A 20,196-nucleotide genomic window follows, 5' to 3' on the forward strand; every position below is an offset into this window, starting at 1 on the left:
ATACTCAAGATCGCACAATGTTCATATGGCATGCTTGGGACCAAAGGGTTGTCACAGTATAAGGCTGACCAAATGTACAAGATGCATATGTGACCAGACAGGAGCCACATTTCCCACGATGCCCTCGTCCCCAGAGAGTACACATGCCATGGATAGAACCTATGTACATGATATGCCTTGGTTTCAAAATCAGGTGCTGGGTGGGGGCTGCCCAAGAGTACATGGGGCATGTGTAGTATGTCTTGAGACCCTAAATCTCTTACTGAGTTTGAGGCAGGCCAACAGTAAAATGGTGTGTGTGGCATGTTTGGGACCTTGAATCTCATACTTTGTGGAGGCTGCCACAGAGTACAGGGTGTGTGTGTGGTATGTCTTGGTCAGTAATGTACTGCACGGCTGCTGCTATGCCCCATTATGGAATCCCACAGGACATGCAGTAATTCTGCATGGACAGTTGCTGCAGCTTTACATGTCAGTATTAACTCCATGTCAAAGCAGCAGATTGTTGGTGTGGGTTCCGAACCCCTAAACTGGCAAAGCGGTGACCTCACTTCCAATGAGGCCCTTCCTTTAAGGAAATAAATTAATGGAGGTTGTTCCCGAATTAACCCTTAAAATCTCACTTCTTTTGACTGCAGATCCTCTTCTGACTCCAGACCTCTTTCCCCACTGCTCGACTGCAGCCCCCACTGCCCCCCACTTCACCCAATGGCGAGCTTTCTGCAGATGGGCAATGGTTGGACCTAGCCCCTCACTTCACCCAATGGCGAGCTCCCAGCAGATGGGAAATGGTTGGACCTAGCCCCTCACTTCACCCAATGGCGAGCTCTCAGCAGATGGGCCATGATTGGACCCAGCCCTGGGGCGCACCCCCATCACATGCAAGGCTGGTGCTGCTCGACTGCAGCCCCCACTTCAGCCAATGGCGAGCGCTCTACAGATGGGCAATGGTTGGACCCAGCCCTGGGGCGCAGCCCCATCACATGCGAGGCTGCTGCTACTCGACTGCAGCCCCCAACTTCACCCTATGGCAAGCTGTCTGCAGATGGGCAATGGTTGGACCCAGCCCTGGGGCACAGCCCCATCACATACTCGACGCCTGAGGAAGAATAGACCTGTTCGGCTCAACTCTCATAAGACGGAGGATAAGCCTTTTCTGGGCTATTGGGGGTTGTACACTTTTCTACACTTAGAAAGCCAGAGCTACTGGCTTTGCCAGTGCTTCGTTCTTTTTGTGTACATCTCACAGTGACAGGTGTTTAAGTGTAAATCACTGTGAAATGTGTTCTTATCAAGGAGGTGGTGCTAGAGTCTACTGTACATTAGTGTCAGTAGCAGATGCAATGCCAGTGGCTTCACTGCTGGCCTATAATGAGGGTGTGGGCCGATAATGCATGTTAAAGCCTTCCCCCCTGGGTTGCCTTTTCACAGTAAATCATAGTTAATGTTAAGGTTTCGCCTTAACCTTTACTCTCTGATTAGTGCAATGCACGTAACGTGGCATGTGCCCAGCATGTGACCTCACACATGTGTGCAATGTGTGGATATCCCAAGCCTCCCTGTGGGTGCTCCTGCTGAGGGTGCAAGTTCCGGGACCATAAGTCTCCCACTGTTTGAGGGTCTGCTGAGGAGAACTAGGTGTGTTTGTGGCATTTCAAATATCTCAGATCAGGTTACATATGTATCGTGGGTGGTGTCAACATTCATATTTAATGGGGGAAAGGATATGAGGATTGATGACCTTAGGACCTCTATGAACAGAGTGTATTCCAAGATGGATGAGCTACGGATTGTAAAGCAGTCTATGGGAGCAGCTAGAAGACTGAGGGAGCATTCTCTATAGAATGTACATTAGCCTATGGGAGCAGCTAGAAGACTGAGGGAGCATTCTCTATAGAATGTACATTCGCCTATGGGAGCAGCTAGAAGACTGAGGGAGCATTCTCTATAGAATGTACATTAGCCTATGGGAGCAGCTAGAAGACTGAGGGAGCATTCTCTATAGAATGTACATTCGCCTATGGGAGCAGCCAGGAGTCTGAGGGAGCATTCTCTATAGACTGTACATTAGCCTATGGGAGCAGATAGAATACTGGGGGAGCATTCTCAAGTTGTCTAAGAAGATGTGGGGCTCTATTCGAATTATCAGACCGTTGGGGGCAGCATGGGCCCTCAAATATTCTGTCATAAGTGCTCCATGAAGCTCGGAAAGAAGAAGGTCAGGAAGGACTGGTCGTTTATTGCGAACAAGTGTACACGTGATTGGTTGTTACTTATAATAAACACTGCCAAATCGGTTACGGACAAGTTAATTAAAGAACTGACCGAGAAAAGCGATCCCTTAAAAACCAAGATCGCCTTAGACATCTACACTGCTAAACTAATTTCTCTTGAAGCTTCCCTTAAAGAGTTCAAAGACACTAATTTGACTAAAAATATCATCAAATTGAAAAAGGATTTACAGGGATTTACACACATTAAGATCTGTCCGTATGTGGCGGAGGAATACTTCACAGAAGAATCTAAGCAAGCAAGACGTAATGCTGCCAAACTCCGGTTTCAGAACTCCCAAAGTGGCTAAAACAAATCCTGGGCAGCCTCCAGCTCCAATTCGAGCAATAGCTTGGGTAGCTACACACGACCCAACCGACGGGTCCAATTCACCGGAGCTGGTCCCAATAACCCCTCTGCGGTTCCTTTTTTAGGACAGCGCGTAAGAGGGCAACAGCAACAATGCTGGCAGAACCAACAACAGTCGCAGGTGGTTACCCCCAGCAGAGGACTCAGCACGAACCCTCCCCTCCTTGCTCCTTAATAGTTAATCAGTCCAAACATACCCTCACTAGATCAGAAGAAGAAATACTTCAAAAAGGGTTGTCCTTTATGCCAACAGCAAGGTACGATCCCTTTCAAACTAGGGTTGAGTGTACACAATTGATGAGAAAGATACGCTTGAAACAATTCTTTGCTGACAAATCCTATGAACGGCAAGACGTGACAGGTCTTTGCCCACCCTCTCATTTTCTTCCACCATCTTGTTCCAATTCTGTAGAATCTTGCACATTTGAACAAGCTCTGCTGAAAAAAATAGGAGAGTTCAAAAGAAACATTCCCTTCATTCATAATAACTGCACTCCCAAACAGCTGGCTGCCTTGACGGACTTAGCTAACAACACAGAAATCACAATAAAGCCTGCTGACAAAGGCGGGGCAATTGTTATCCAAGATACCACGGAATACAACAAGATGGTACAACTATTGCTCAACGACGACATCAGCTATAGAATCCTCATTGCCGACCCTACTCTGGCAATACAGCTCCTCATTGCTTCCATCATTGAGGAGGCTGAGTCAGAAGGCTACATTAGCTCTAGGGAAGCAGCTTTCTTCTTGACACCAGCACCTCCGCGTACACCAGTGATGTATGCTTTACCCAAAATACATAAGGGCCTTCTGCCACCTCCAGGCCGCCTTACTGTGTCTGGGATCAACTCCATTCTCGAAACCCCTGTCACAATACGTGGATTTCTTTATCAAACACGAGATTCCCAAAATGAAGTCATTTGTCAAAGACTCAACAGCCATGCTTATCCTCTTGAATGGCCTGCCTTTTGATCCATAGCAAGATTGGTTGGTAAAAATGGACATAGAATCCCTCTACAACAAGATCCTGCAGCAAGATACCTTGCATATGCTGCGCAATTTACTAACCTCAGGTATAGAACTGTATGGCGTCCCGGCCGAGTTTATAGCACAGCTAGCTGAACTAGCACTGACTAGAAACTTCTTCCTGTTTAAGCAAACCTTTTACCAACAGATCTCGGGGATGGCAATGGGAGCGACTTTCGCTCCCAGTCTAGCCAATTTGTATGTCGACTTCTTTGAACACACTAACATCTATCCGCTTACCTATCCATTACATGACCACCTACTAACTTGGCGCTGCTACATTGATGAAATTTTTGTGATCTTTAGAGGCAGTAGAGATGATTTGCTTACTTTCCACCACTGGCTTAACGGTTTGAACCCCAATCTCATATTCACACTAGAGATGGATAAACAACAAACGCATTTTCCCGATCTAGCGATTTCTGCATCCAATGGGAGTCTCATCTCCAAGGTCTATAAAAAAAGTACGGACAGGAACTCGCTATTGAGCTGCTCAAGCTACCACCCAAGGGCCCTAAAAGACAATCTTCCATTCGGCCAGTTCCTCCGCTACCGGAGGCTGTGCACCATCACCACTGGCTATACTTCTCAGACCAAAGCCCTAAAAAAACAACTTACAGAATGGGGTTATCCTTGCAAGATTGTACAACAAACATACAAAAGGGCCAAGAACATCCCTAGATCGGTCACTTTGGAACAGCACAGAAAAGTGGAAGATGAGACATGCATTATAGCTATATTCAGCTATTCACCTTTGCTGAATAAAATCAAAAGAGAAATCAAAAAACTATGGCCCATTCTGAACACTGGGACTGGTACCCTAGCAGAACCTCGATTCGCTCTCAAAAGATGATCCAATGTGAGGGATAAACTTGTTAAAAGCCTTCCTTCACCCATTCCTGGTCCAATCACACAGGCTACACTATGGCACTCCAACCCACCAACAGGACACTCTCCCTGTGGACAGTGTTCTATGTGTAACCAGACCAGAAGATCAACCAGCATCGAGATAGGCTGGCATACCCCTTGGGTGCAGAAAGCATTCACCAACTACAACACTAAAGGTGTTATATATATATGATCACGTGCCCATGTGGGCTAAAATACATAGGAATGACAGCTCGAGCAGTTAAAACCAGGATGATTGAACAACGGTCCTGTATTAGAACAGGCAAAGCAACAGCTCCCCTGGTCCCCCACTTCTTAGCTGAGGGGCATACAGCGACGGTTTTGAATGGACCATCTTAGAAAAAGTAAAACCACCAGCAAGAGGTGGGAACTACCATGACGTTCTGTTTAGATTTGAAAGAAAATGGATTTTCAAACTAGACACTTCAAGGTCTAAACGAATGTATTAAGTGGCAAGAATTGGCAAACATTCGATGACTGCAACCATCCGGTCTGCCTTCATTTGCCCTTTTCTTTCAGCGAATCAGCCGTGAATTCCACCATGCCGCTGCTAGCATGACCCTCTGACCATACCAGCAGTGGTCCTTCTTGTGTACCATTTTTTGCCTTTGATTTCTGACTTTGCTACTTTTTCTTTGTCATTTTGATGTGACTAGTTGTTGCTAAACCACCCCCTGTTTTTTCCTCTTTTCGTTCTATGGCTCAGCAGCAGCCAACACTCCACTGCCAGACTTTGTGACCACACTATCGTGTAATCACCCTGAGTGCCCGTTTTTCACTGCACATCTAGCCTTTTCTTTGAGCACTAGGATGTGTCTCAGTTGCAGACACCCCTCCTTCACTCATCCTTCATGCTCTGCCTCCCCCCTCCCACCTCTACCTCCCCCTGAGTGTTCCGGATTCACCTTTCATTGTTTGGTCTGTGCAGCGGGCCATTACAACCCACTGTTTATTCCATCCACTACACATTTACTTTCTCGCTGACACGCTCAGCCCCCACTACCCGTGGATGCCATCTAACACCCATGGGCTCAGCCGCCAATCATTATGCAGCCCCACGTGTCATTGTCACAATGTGCTCTCTGATTGGCTCACGCCAATCAAACCGCCTCCTTGCACGCGCAACCAGGAAGTCTTGCTGCCCAGTGCGCGTACTCGCAGAAGATGCGCATCAATCCCGCGCTGCGATCCGCAGGCTGCTATCCTCAGTCCCTGCACCATCTACACGCAGGTGAGCCCCCGAATCTGATCAATAGATGCGCAGTGCGCACACAGCGTTTCACGCACCCAGTGCAAGCATTGTTTACCAGCCCTCTACGGACACAGATACACACTTGACACGCCGTTTCCGATATTAAAACACTTCATTCTTTTCCTTGCAGTACCTGTTTGGCCACAAGAGCCTCTCTCCTGGCTGAGCACCTTTATTGAACGCTCTGCAAGTCACCAGCAATTAAGGTGGGCATTCTTGATACTTGCCATTTGGGGTGGGTCACCATTAAGCTCACCTAGCTTGCACATATTTTGCTTCCCATGCACTTCCTCACCTTCTCACCCGCCTGAACCTCTGACCAAGGAGTGTTAGGCACAGCTGTTTTGGCTATCCAGCAAGCAGCCCACATATTTTTATGGTTCTCCCTTGTGACTTGAGGCACTTATTGCGGTCCCCCCATGCTCTCTGATGTTCAACATAGTTGTGAATTACATCATGAGTCAGCCCATTGGGTCCACTGATTACCTCCCTTTGGTCTATCCATTTTTTGTCTCCTCTACAAGAGACGGAGCAGCCCATCCATATTGTGCTCCATACTTTTTGGCACGTTTTGGAAGACAAATTTGATGATTGATTGAACAAATGGTCCTGAAGAAGATGGTCTGAACATCCTACTCCATCGAAACCGGTCGACCCTCTTGGCCATGGGTGGTACCATGGCCATCTTGTAGATATCACCAATAACAAGGAGCGACACCTTACAAATAACATTCCACGCTCTTTACTCACATTATGTGAGCCTTTTAAAGTGTGTTACACTCACAGGCATTGATGCACCAACACCAATTGCCCTTTTAGATGTTAAGAAGATTTACCACTCCAACATGAGGCTTAACCAATATTTCTTTAGGGTAAATAAAACATATACATAAAATCCCACGGTCATTGGAACACTCATGGAAGCTATTTAGCTGTGCCGGGCAGTGATTCAATTAGCAGCTCTGCCGCACTAAGATATAGTGGAAGTAGTATGGTGGTGTTTTCTATGGTTGCTCCTCATTGCTACATCCCGTGTCCAAAATTCTTCAATGCAGGTCGGGCGCTTACATTTTTGGTAGATTAAGGGACAGTTTTCTTCCTACCCTTTCCCTATTAGATAGGAGTTGCACCATTCACTGCCGAGGGATAGGCACCCCTGAGTAGGGACAGGTTGTTCTTCTAGTAAGGGCTAGATAGCTACATAACGTTGGTTCCCGATTCCCCCCACCTGCACCCAGTTCTAACCAGCATCTCTAGACACCAGTTTGCTATATCTTTTCTCCTATGAACCATTTGCATTGTGTTATCAGTCTGAGGAAGCATACATTATAGACTGTCCCTTAGCCTATGGGAGCAGCTGGGAGTCTGAGGGAGCATTCTCTATAGACTGTCCATTAGTCTATGGTTGCAGCTGGGAGTCTGAGGGAGCATACATTATAGACTGTCCATTAGCCTATGGGAGCAGCTGGGAGTCTGAGGGAGCATTCTTTATAGACTGTCCCTTGGTGTTTAAATGGATTTTTGAACTCTGACCTGGTGGGCAGAGGTTCAGAAGGCCAGCCTTGTTTCTTTGAACAGGGTAACCTTCTGGACAAGCCAGACCAATCAAGTTAGGATTGGCGGCGGTCAAGACTAGGTCTCTGGAGGGGTGAGGGTGATCAAAAGCCCACAATGAGCACCCACAGCAAGGACACTACAAATTACTCTCTGTCAGGTTTATATCAAAAATACATATACATTTATTAAAGGCCTTTTAAATCAAACACAAGCAAAGATCAGTAGCAATACTTAGACCTACACAACCCTACTATAGAACATATATACAGTTACAGTTGGCCTAAAGGAATGACACGCAGTAAGAGTCCACAACCTGTAAGGGAAAGGGGCATACAGTGCTGATACACTTTAGGCAATCCTTCACTTATCAAATCCCTACGAAGAGTGGAGCCTAGCGCTCAAAATTACTTTCAGTGTAGACACACGTGATCATGCAGTAGAGCGAAAAACAGGGTCTGTTGCAGGGGCTGTAGCGACGCAGGAAGGTGGGTGAGACAGGGAAGAATAAGTTCCCACTATTTGCAGAGGGTCTCCCCAAGAGAGCAGAACAGGTTCCTTGAGTTGGGAATAGGACGGTAGCACAGGCTACCTCGAGAAAGGGGAGTGGCCTTCAGGAGACACTCGTCTGTAAAAATTGATGTATGCACGGGCCACTGGTAAGTATTGCAAGTACTCACTGACCCAAGGCGCACTATGAAAAATAACAGCTGCCACCAGCTCTGTCCAAGGCATATTTGCACTTGTACCAAAAAATCCTTTGAGGGCGTCTAGGGTCTTTGGAAACGAAAGGAAGACCCCAGCGCACTGTACTGTAAGGTACTTTGTGCACTGGTAACATGTTGCAAAGAAAATGCAGCAATAGGAAGGACTAAGGGAAACAACGTCTCCCAGTACTGACTGTCCTTAAGGGCATGTCAGTTTCCCCATAACAAAGGGAGTGAAAGCCCAGCAGAAAGCAGCAGAAGGCTGTGCTCCACTGGCAAAAGTCAGGCTAGGCTTGTCAGACAACAGCAAAAAGTTAGTTTGGGGGTTCACAACTGGAGGGAACATTACACATACATGGGAATCTTTCCTAACACTCACCCCTGCCAGACCAAGGACAGGGGGAACTAATCCACCCCTGGACGAGTCTCATGTTCACGTCGGTTGTTGAACACCTGGCCTATGCTCAATAGTGAAGTCAAACCCTTGCAGGCTTATGGACCACCTGAGCAATTTAGGATTCTCTCCCTTCATGTTCATGAGCCACTTTAAGGGCTTATAGTCAGTTTGCACAGTGAAGTGGGGCCCATAGAGGTAGGGTCTCCGCTTCCTTAGGGTCCACACAACAGAGAAACATTATTTCTCTACAGCTCCTATCCCAGTGTCAAAGGCATCTGTCTGCACAATAAAAGGTCTTTGGTAAGCAGGGGCCCTTAGAACAGGGGCCTGGCACAAGGAGTCTTTTAAGCCTTTGAAGGCCCTCCCACTATCCTCAGACCGAGAGACCTTCTTGGGTTTCATGGCAAGGGGTGTACATCTGGCTCAGAGGAAACTGCTTTTGGAACCAAAACCACAGGGTTGGACCAAGGACTGCTGGAGGGTTCAATCACCCCACGATCTAACATGTGTTGACCTCTGTCTTGATGTAAGATCTTACCTTGTTTGACATCCTGTATCCCCTACATTTGGTAATTACACTCTCCTCTGTCAATGCCATGTTTGCACCAAATTGTCAAACCAGGAGATAGGGAAAACAAGGGGGAGAATTGCCTCAGAAAACTTCTCACCTCAGCTTGTTGAACATAAATCAGATGAGGGGCCACTTTGACACCCTCAATGCAGATGTCTGAAGGACTGCCCTGGAACAGATCAGGAAGAGGTTCTGACTCTTCCTCCTCTAAATCTGAAGCCAACAGCAGTGTAGCTATTTCAACTCTTGGGATGAAAGCCTTCAGCCTATTTACATGGAACACTTTTGGAGCCTGTCCTGCCCTTCCAAGGTCCACTAAATGGTTAACCTCACCCAGTGACTCCACCACTGTGTAGGAGCCTGACCATTTGTCATGCAACACTCATTCCTTATAGGATTCATGATCAGGACTTTCTGGCCTGGTGGGAAGTCGATCAGGGAAGCTTTCTGGTCATACCAATGTTTCGCCAGAGCTTGTTCAGCCTTCAACTTCTCACTAGCCTGACCCATCAGGAGTACCATTCTTTTTCTGAGTCCTAGCACATAGTTCACTACATTGGTAGTGATAAGGGGAGTAGGCATCTCCCACCCCTCCTTGAGTACAGCCCAGTGTCCCCTCACAGGGTGACCAACAAGAAGCTCAAAGGGGCTGAAGCCAACACCCTCCTGAGGTACCTCTCTTTAGGCAAACAACAAGCATGGCAACAGAAGATCACATTTTCTTCTTTGGGGCTCTTCCAGAGCCCCTATCATGCTTTTGGGAGTTATATTAAACCTCTCAACTAGACCATTGGTTTGGGGGTGATATGCTGAGGAAAACTTGTAAGTAACCCCAACGTCCTTCCACATTGTCTGCATATACTTTGACATAAAGTTCCTGCCCCTATCCGACACAACTTCTTTAGGGAAGGTAACTCTAGTAAATATGCCAAGTAAAGCTTTTGCAACTGACTTGGCAGTCAAAGTCTTCAATTGGATGGCCTCAGGATACCTGGTGGCATGGTCGACCAGCACCAGGATAAACCTATTGCCTGAGGATGTTTGGGTGTCAAGGGGACCAATAATGTCAATCCCTACCCTCTCAAATGGTACCCCCACAACTGAGAGTGGTACCAAATGAGCTTGGATTGTTGTGCCACTTTTTCTAGATACCTGGCATGTGGCACAACTCCTGCAGTGACTTTCTACTTGTACCCCCATCTTAGGCTAGTAGAAGTGCAGTACATGGATAACCTTGGCTTGGTTCTCTTGATACCAAGGTGATATCTAATATCAGCCTAAAAAAGGCTAGTGCTCTCAGTGAAGGCAATATTCCCGAATGCCAGGAGTACACCAGATGCCCCACAATCCCGGAATTCTCATTTTCTGCAATTACGCTAGAAGAACTGACGGAGGTGGTCAAACATCTGAAAACAACCAGCTGCAGGGGCGATCCATTCTCTGCCATTATAATTAAAACATGCCCCCTTCACTGTTAGAGGCCATTCTCCAATTTGTAAATGCCTCTCTCAAAGAAAGGGTTGTACCAGATGGACGCAAAAGCTCTTGGGTTGCACCCTTATTAAAAAAAACAGGTCTCTCTAAAGAGGATCCCTTGAATTATAGACCTATCACGAACTCGGCTTTTCTGATGAAGATCCTGGACCGAGTTGTCTATAAACAAAAAGCCAAACACATAGAAAGCCACCCTATTCCAAACTGCCGGCAATCAGGCTTCAGAGCACGGCATATCACGGAAACTGCCCTTCTGAAATTAAAATCTAGGCTCCTTTCTAACATAGATAAGGGAGCAACCACCATGCTCATGCTGCTGGACCTCTCAGCCGCATTCGACCTGGTTGACCAGACAGTGTTGGTCACCAGGCTCAAACAAGTGGCAGCATTCTCACCCGAAGCTTCGGAGTGGGGAGCTTCTTTTCTCAAGACTCGGGTTAGTTGTGTTTGCTCAGACACGGCTGAAGCGGACACAATCCGATCGAGTATGGAGTCCCGCAGGCAGCAAACCTCTCACCCTGTTTTTACAACATCTTCACTGTCCCCTTTTTCTCTATGTGGTGCATGAAAACATCTGGTTCACCAACTTTGCAGATGATACACAATGTATCATCCCTCTGACGGGAGATCATACCTGCGACGAAGAGCGTATGAATAAAGTCTACACCTGCATTGAGAACTGGATGGTGCAAAACGGACTAGCTCTAAACAGAGCAAAAACAGAGCTCATGATTGTGGGATCCCCCAATCGGATCTCCAAGCTTGACCCCAGGTACAGCAAAATCCAGCTTGGTGAAGTTAAAATAGATACACTCAAGAAAGTTAAGTTGCTAGGGGTGATTCCTGATCAACACCTCTCCATGAATGCACATGTGGGAAGTGTAGTATCTGGCGCGGCTTATTACTTAAAACTCTTTACACATCTCAGACCCAGGATTTCCCAGGCTAATGCAGAAACCTTGGCGAGAGCCATAGTAGGCGCCACAATGGATTACTGTTGAGTCTGCTGACCGGTATCAGCAAAAAGGAAATCAGCAGACTGCAAGTCATTCAAAACGGTGCAGTGAGGGTGGTCATGGGTCTCTCCAGACGGGACCATGTTACACCAGCTAGAAGAGCCCTACATTGGCTACATGCAGAGGCCAGAATTCAGTATCGCCTCATCCTTATCACTTTCAAGAGCCTCCTGGGTACCATGCCCTGTTACCTTAATGAATTGATTCTGCCCAAGAGTTCCTTACGGGTCCTCAGGTCACAGGAGACAAAAATGCTTATAATCCCGAAAAGCAAGTCCAGGAACGCGGAAAAAGGAGCCTTTGCTATAGCAGCCCAGACTGCCTGGAATCGCCTACCTCTGGACCTAAGGCGGGAAACTGCTCTCTAGGCCTTTAAAAGAAAGCTAAAAACAGGGCTTTTGACTAAAGATCATCTGAATTGTAGCTTGACATCCTCGGTCTGCTGACTCTTATTTGTTTCTTGTTGTTTAGTCTTGTCCAGGGCATCATGCCCAAGGGTTCATTGTTGCACAATACAAATGTATTAAAGTAAAGTAAGGTAAAGGGGGACTTCATGTGCCAACTGCAAAAGGATGGGTCATACAGTAAGGGGAACCACCAACCTCCCATGGTCTCCTTCTGTAGACTCTGTGGGCTCACTGTAGAGGAGCCCACCTTCCCAATAAATCCTGTGCTTCCCAGGAGGTTCCCCCTCAAACTGGGAGCAGGCCTGACTCCTTACGCCTTCCAAAGATGGGCACTCACGTTGGCCCTTACTGAACTCAACCCTATCAGGACCACCTTCCACCAACAAACTCTGGAGTTCAGGATGGTTATTTGGATTGAGAATTTCAGGCAACACCTCTTACTCTTCAGGTTCAGGTGTTTGACCAACAACCTCTATCTCAGTGGTAGGTGAGTTAGGGGGAATGTTCTCTTTCCCTCTTCTCTTTTTTGACTCCTTTAGCCTTGGATTTCCCCTTTGGCTTGGACTTGGCTTTGGTCTTGTCCAATGCAACCCTTGTTTGTGACCTTGCGCATGGTCTCTCTGCTGTGTCACCCACAAGACCTAAGTCTCTAAGATCATTCCCTAGCAGGACCTTACCTGGGACTTGTCTCTGAATGCTCACTGGAATCCTGACCATAGTACCATTGATAGTAAGATTTACAGGCATTGCTGGGAACTTGAGAGGGTGGCCATCGGCTAACTTGGTGGGCATCAAAGGAGCTGTGGCAAGTTCCTCTTGGTCTACCAAGGTAGAATCCACCACTGTTCTGCTGGCCCCACTATCCCTAAGGGCAGGAGTATCTACTCCATTGGTCAGCAAACTGTCCGTAAAGTAGTGCTTGGCATTGTCAGGAATGCTAGCATAAGCCTCTGAGACTTTAGGCTCCAAGGAACCCATGGAAACTAGGACTACCTCAGATTCTATCCCACTGGGGAAGGAGTCTGAGGAGAAGGATGCCCCTGTGATCTCTTCCTCCTCATAGGAGGGGAAGGCCAGACTCACAGAGTGGACCCCCAAGGTGTTGACCTTACATCTGGGATCCCCCTTTACATGGTCATTTGCTCCACAAGCCACACACGATCTACTGGGTCTTTGGACATAGGGAGGCTTATTATAACCAGAGTTCTGTTTGGAAGGATAACTTCCACTACCCTGAACATTCTCTTGGGACTTAACTTTGAATTTGTTTTTGTGGCTCTTTTGAGAGGACGTTTTATCCGATTTCCCCCACCCTCTTTATCTCTGGACTCCCCCCCCCCCGCTTGCCAGGAGTAGTCTTGTCCTTATGGGACACTCTGTGTGACACCCATAAATCTGCTGCCATGGCCAACTTCTTAGGATCTAACTCTTTTGAATTAGCCAAATGCTGCTTAAGCTCGGGGGAACAAGATGCAAAAATATGTTCAAGCTTGACTAAGGAAATCATACCCTCAAAGGTGGAGACCTTATAGCCTTCAACTCAGCCAGTGAAGTTCTTCAAGGAATCAGTAACATAGGACAGCCAAGTGTTACCTTCTTTCTTTGTGTACTCTAAGTATTGGGCAGGAGTCTTCCCAAACTTTAAGATGAGAGTCTGCTTTAATTTTGCAATGTCTACTCTTTCAGCCTTTGACATTTCCATAATAGCATTGCAGCCAGAATGGGGTAGTCGTCTGAGCAACAATGCAATCATGTCAGCATCCACAAACTCCTGAACTTCACATGCATATTCAAATGCAGTCAACCAGTCCATAATGTCATTCTTCTCATCATATACACTGAGCAGATCTTTAGGAGACCTTGGATGAGAGTAGGACCCAGACCCATGTCCAGATCCATTGGATAAGCCAATTGAAACTAGAAGCTTGGCCAGTTCCAACTGGAGATCCCTGTCCTTCTGTTTTTCTACCCGCTCTACTTAAAGCTTTGCCATTGTGAATTCAAGCTCCTTCCCCTTAAGCAGTTCTTGCTTCTTGAATTCTAACATGGCCTCAGCATCAGAGCTGGCAGAGGAAACTTGGGACATCACATCATCTCTGTCATCATGGGCACCATGGACAAGTGCAGCGACAGAACTGTCAGTTCTGTCAGCGAGAGCAGCCCCACCACCTTCTGCACTGTCATCTGAGGTGATGACCTTGAGTTGTGACTCTTGCCAATCCATGATCCTTTGGATCATTTCACTTTTTGTACCTTGAGCAAAACCTCTCTCAGTACACAGCATTCTCAATGTTTCCGATCTAGAAGCATTTAAGGTTATGTTTGTAACTGTTTCCATATTGTAAGATGGGTCGTTTTGCCTTTACAGTACTTTACTACCAAGGTCACTATGTGTCCGGGGTAAGTGTAATCTGAGCACCATTACCAGTGTGCAACACTGGGTACCTTCGATCCTATCCCACCGCTGCACACCAATTTGATAAGATGGATTTCTGAACTCTGACCTGGTGTTCAGAGGTTCAGAAGGCCAGCCTAGTTTCTTGGAACAGGGTAACCTTCTGGACAAGCCAGACCATTCAAGGTTGCATTGGCGGTGGTCAAGACTAGGTCTCGGAAGGGGTGAGGGTGATTGAAAGCCCACAATGAGCTCACACAGCAAGGACACTACAAATTACTCCCAGTCAGGTGTATATCAAAAATACATATACATTTATTAAAGGCCTTTTAAATCAAACACAAGCAAAGATCAGTAGCAATACTTAAACCTACACAACATTACTATAGAACATATATACAGTTAAAGTTGGCCTAAAGGAATGGCACACAGTAAGAGTTCATAACCTGTAAGGGAAAGGGGCATACAGTGTGAATATACTTTAGGCAATCCTTCACTTACCAAATCCTAACTCGGAGGCAGCCCAGTCCCTACGAATAGTGGAGCCTAGCATTCAAAAGTACTTTCAGTATAGACACGCGCAATCGTGCGGTAGGGCGAAAAACAGGGGCTTTAGCGACTCAGGAAGGTGGGTGAGGCAGTGAAGAATAAGTTCCCACCATTAGAGGAGGGTCTCCCTAAGAGGGCAGAACAGGTTCCTTGAGTTGGGAATAGGACGGTAGCACAGGCTACCTCGAGAAAGGTGACTGGCCCTCAGGGGTAAAAATGGATGAATGCGCCAGGGGCCACCGATAAGGGTTGCAAGTACTCACCGACCCAAGGCGCACTCCGGACCAAACTTTGGCAGTCGAGTCCACTTCGGTTGCGGGTTGAAATGCTGCAATTGTGCGGCTCCGCGGCTTTCAGCTGCTGAGTTCCAGGGATGATTCTGTGGCGTGACAGTGGCGATTTCTCCTCTTCTGGTGAAGGAATCAGCTCGATTTCACTGCAGCACGTCTCAGGGCAGAGGGGGGCACAGCAGCAGCGCACCCTCGAAGTTCATCACCACGACTGGGTGACACAGTGACCGTGTGCACTTGGGTTCAGGCGTACTCTCCTAATTCCAGACCTAGGGCGCCTAGGTGTATGCAGCTCAGCATGAGAATGCCTTGGACCCAGTGCTTACGATCTCCAAATTCTCAAGTGTCAACTCGAGACGGCAGCGGTTCCAGAGCAAATGTCCTGCGCAAGCTGGTCAGTTTGCTGGTTGGCCTAGGAACACTTCTGAGAAGGCTCGCTTGCAAGTTAGGATGGAGGTGCCGTGAATAGTTGGTCCCACTATTCAAATGGGTCGAAGCGCCTTTGCAGACCTCCTAAATTCGATCAGAGGCAGAGGGGTCCTGCGGGACAACAGTGGGCTCAGTGTGCCAAACCTTCCAGAGGGTCACCAGCGGTTCCTCCACTCGGCTTCTTGGTTTCAGGATGCTTGGATCCTATCCTAGGTTCAGTGAGAACTCAAGAGATCGACCTGGTATGGGTGTTAAGAGCCTTCTCTTTTCCAGAATCTCCTTTGCGCTAAAACGAAGAGGACCCAGTGGGAGATCTGCTCACATACAGGCACACCAGACCTGGACCAATCACAGATCACGGTGGTCCCAGTCATTCCCAGCACACCAGAATCTCTGGCACCCAGGATGTGTATTGTAACTAGACAGTCCAGCCCACATCCTGGAGGTACACACACAAGGCATGCAGAAGCCTGCAAAAGCTTTTGGTTTTGCAGAAAAGTGCATGATCAAATAAGGATTTTCCCAGGTCTGCTCGGCCTGGGGAAGGCAAAGGGACAAAATGGCCAAAGGACATAACGAAGGACCTCGTAGAATGGCCATTTTGGGGCCAAGCTACTGTCCAGGGCCAAACGCAGTAAATGCGAAATGGACCACAAGAAAGTGTTCAAAATCTATGAAAAATAACAGCTGCTACCAGCTCTGTCCAAGGCACATTTGTACGTCTACCAAGAAATCCCTTGAGTTTGTCTAGGGTCTTAGGAAACGAAAGGAAGACCCCAGCACACCGTACTGTAAGATACTTTATGCACTGGTGACATGTTGCAAAGAAATTGCAACAATGGGACGGACTAAGGAAAACAAAGTCTCCCATTACTGACTGTCTTTAAGGGCATGTGAGCTTCCCTCTAACATAGTGACTGAAAGCCCAGCAGAGTACAGCAGAAGGCTGGGCTCCATTGGCAAAAGTCAGGCTAGGATGATCAGACAACAGCAAATAGTTGGGGGCTTCACAACTGGAGGGTACACATACATGGGAATCTTTCCTAACACTTAGCCTATAGGAGCAGCTGGGAGTCTGAGGAAGCATATATTGTAGACCGTGAGTGAGGTTAAGAGAACATATTCTTTATAGACTATATACAAGCATAGGGAACCGGCTTGGATGTCCTGGGAGCCTTCTGCCTTGTTCTGCGTAAATTATTCATTTGCAGGAAATCTTTTGACTAACCAAATGATTTTATTCTTTTAGGATAAACTTTACAGCCACATGGAGCATCTGCAAAAAGAGCTGAAGGACCTGCAGGAGTGGGGAGAGGAAGAAAGCAGGAAAGCATCCGAGCTCGAGGTGAGAGCAATGGCTTCATATATGTGTAGAGAGGCTCAGGGCTGAGAGGCGCGAGGGTGCCTATGAGAGTCCATGGAGCAGAGCTGGAGGGGATAGATACGAGACATCCCCTGAGAGTACAGAGAGCAGGGCTGGACGGGAGAGATAGGAGACATCCCCTGAGAGTACAGAGAGCAGAGCTTGAGGAGAGAGATACGAGACATCCCCTGAGAGTACAGGGAGCAGAGCTGTAGGGGAGAGAAACGAGACATCCCCTGAGAGTACAGAGAGCAGAGCTGGAGGGGAGAGATACGAGACATCCTGAGAGTACAGGGAGCAGAGCTGAAGGGGAGAGATACGAGACATCCTGAGAGTACAGAGAGCAGAGCTGGAGGGGAGAGATACGAGACATCCTGAGAGTACAGAGAGCAGAGCTGAAGGGGAGAGATACGAGACATCCTGTGAGTACAGAGAGCAGAGCTGGAGGGGAGAGCTACAAGACATCCCCTGAGAGTACAGGGAGCAGAGCTGGGCTGGAGAGATACGAGACATCCCCTGAGAGTACAGAGAGCAGAGCTTGAGGGGAGAGATACGAGACATCCCCTGAGAGTACAGGGAGCAGAGCCGTAGGGGAGAGAAACGAGACATCCTGAGAGTACAGAGAGCAGAGCTGGAGGGGAGAGATACGAGACATCCTGAGAGTACAGGGAGCAGAGCTGGGGGGGAGAGATACGAGACAACCTGAGAGTACAGGGAGCAGAGCTGAAGGGGAGAGATACGAGACATCCTGAGAGTACAGAGAGCAGAGCTGGAGGGAGAGATACGAGACATCCTGAGAGTACAGAGAGCAGAGCTGAAGGGAAGAGATACAAGACATCCTGAGAGTACAGAGAGCTGCGCTGGAGGGGAGATATAAGAGACATCCTGAGAGTACAGAGAGCAGAGCTGAAGGGGAGAGTTACGAGCCATCCTGAGAGTACAGAGAGCAGAGCTGGAGGGGAGAGATACAAGACATCCATTGAGAGTACATGGAGAAGTGCTGGAAATCCGACATGGGGCTCCTATGAAAGTAACAAAAAGCAGAAATGGGGGTCAGAGACCAAGGGCCCACCCGAAAGTTACAGATAATGGAACAATAGCACAGAGACCTGCTTTGGATCCCATTCCATAGTAAGCACATTAGGGGGTGTATATAAGCCCTCTAATAGTGTGCAGTGAGTGATAGAGGTGAGTCATGGGGGTAATGATGAGTGACGCTCTTGCACTAGGTCCCAGGTCTATAGGTTGCTGTTCATCCTGCGAGGACCTTTACATAAGTGCTGCCCACTTAGCCTGAACCCAATGCTGGCTCCAGAAGTCTCCAAAGTCGCACCTTCACTTCTGTTTGTAGGGTCACTGCTGCTTTGGGATTCCATATTCTAACACACTGTATTTGGGAACATGTGAGAGAACCCACACTCTCACCAGGGCCACTTGCATTTACTCTGATGCTTGAGGACTCTCTTGATCCTGGAGAGAGAGCCTCTCCTACACCCCCAGACTTTCCTATGGATCTGCTGGTCAGATCTATATGGGTTTTATTCAGTGACACATGGCTGCCTGTGTTTCCCGGACGCTAATGGGATTAAACTTGCCCTGGGTGCCGAGTCCCAATAGTGCTATAGCCTGTCTGTGAGACATCCAGAGCCTCTGAAGCCAGTGTCAGGAAGCACAGTCTGTGAATGTCTCTTCTTTCAGTGTTAGGGAGATTCTTGTGTCCTTGCATGGTACCATACCCCATTTACCCCAACTTTCTTCCCTTTCCAGTCTCACTTTCCAGTCCCTATGGGACATGTGTGCTTTAGCTGTGGGGCTTGAAGCTGGCCAGTATGGGCATGTCCCAGTCACATATGTACATAGGGGCTTCCTATTTAAATACTGCAGGGTCTGGGGAGGATGATGAAGTGACCTCTACACAGAATCCAGGAGAATTTGCTTCTAAACTCCCAGTTCAACAAAAGAACTCTATAGCTCACAAACTAACCTGCTGAGTAGACTGGACTCCAAGAAGGGCAGTCCTGCATCCAGAGGGGGAGAGTCGAGTCACCAGCTCACATCTCCACACAGAAAAGAAATCCAAAATGGCAGCTTGCATAGTTCAAGACTTCTATCACAAGCCCAGGACTACACAACATTCGTGGCAGTGAGCTTGCTCAGACAAAGCAGCTGACATGTCCAGCCACTCGGGGAGAAGCTACACAGTTCAGACCCTTATTTAGGCCAGTTTCCCCGGCAACAGTGATAGAGTGTATGGGAATAAAGAGATGGTGTGTTGTCATTTAGAGAACCGGAGAACTGGTGGTTAAGGAGACCAGGAAAGTGGAGTGGAGTCGACTGGGTTTGTTCGAGGGGTAAAGGGGCAGGGAGGGTGGTAATATGGGTAGTTACACATGCACAATTGCAGTTCGGTACACATCTTGATTTAACAGCAAGAGCACATGGCACAACACGGAACGATGCAAGGAAAACGTATGACGGTGAAATGCCTAACATGGAATGCTAATGGCCTAAATGATGAGATTAAGAGGGGGCTGGTGGCAAAGTATTTGGTGAGGCAGAAAGCCTGCATTATACTATTGTAGGAAACACACTTGATGGCTCAGAGTGTAGGTTTCTGGGCAGGGGTCAATACACGGTGGTGGAACATGCTGAATACTACAGAGGCTCCAGGGGGGTGGTGGTCCTCATCAGTCGTAGCATTCCATTCCAGTTGGGTCAAGTGGAGAGAGAAGGAGAGGACGATATCTGGTAGTGACCGGGGGAATTATGGGGGGAAGCAATTACCATACTGAACGTGTACGCACCTCCACCATTACAACCAGACTTACTTAACAAGATACAGGAGATAATGGCAACACATGGTGCAAATGTAACCATAGTGGCAGGCGACTTTAATGGTGTCCTTCACGGACGAATAGATGTCCTCAGAGGGGGGAACATCCCAGAGGGAGACGTGCACCAAGCTGCCAACCTTTTTGGAGGCAACAGGATTACAGTATGTCTGTAGAGGGTTACACCCCGGTAAAAGACAGTTCTCATACTATTCCGGAGCACACAACTCGCTGTCTCGCTTAGACTACTTTTTGGTTCAATGTACCATCGGCAGGAGGGTAATAAAAACAGAATACCTGACAAGAGGGATATTGGATTATGCCCCGCTGTATATTACAATAAGAGGGGAGGGGCTGAAGAGG

At 47.7% G+C, this 20,196-nt stretch overlaps 1 protein-coding gene across 1 annotated transcript in view; it reads left to right on the forward strand.

Moving 5' to 3' along the window:
• LOC138520559 (uncharacterized) overlaps nt 1–20,196 on the forward strand; it is a 297,694-nt gene that overhangs the window by 88,724 nt on the left and 188,774 nt on the right. Inside the window, exons 4-7 of the mRNA XM_069632900.1 lie at nt 2,409–2,537; nt 3,053–3,350; nt 5,632–5,809; nt 16,889–16,984. Coding sequence (XP_069489001.1) covers nt 2,409–2,537; nt 3,053–3,350; nt 5,632–5,809; nt 16,889–16,984 — 701 coding nt within the window. The remainder of the gene's footprint in view (nt 1–2,408; nt 2,538–3,052; nt 3,351–5,631; nt 5,810–16,888; nt 16,985–20,196) is intronic.

The sequence above is a fragment of the Ambystoma mexicanum genome, chromosome 13 (genome assembly GCF_040938575.1).
Source record: "Ambystoma mexicanum isolate Mex_15411 chromosome 13, UKY_AmexF1_1, whole genome shotgun sequence".
In the NCBI taxonomy this organism is placed as follows: Eukaryota; Metazoa; Chordata; class Amphibia; order Caudata; family Ambystomatidae; genus Ambystoma; species Ambystoma mexicanum.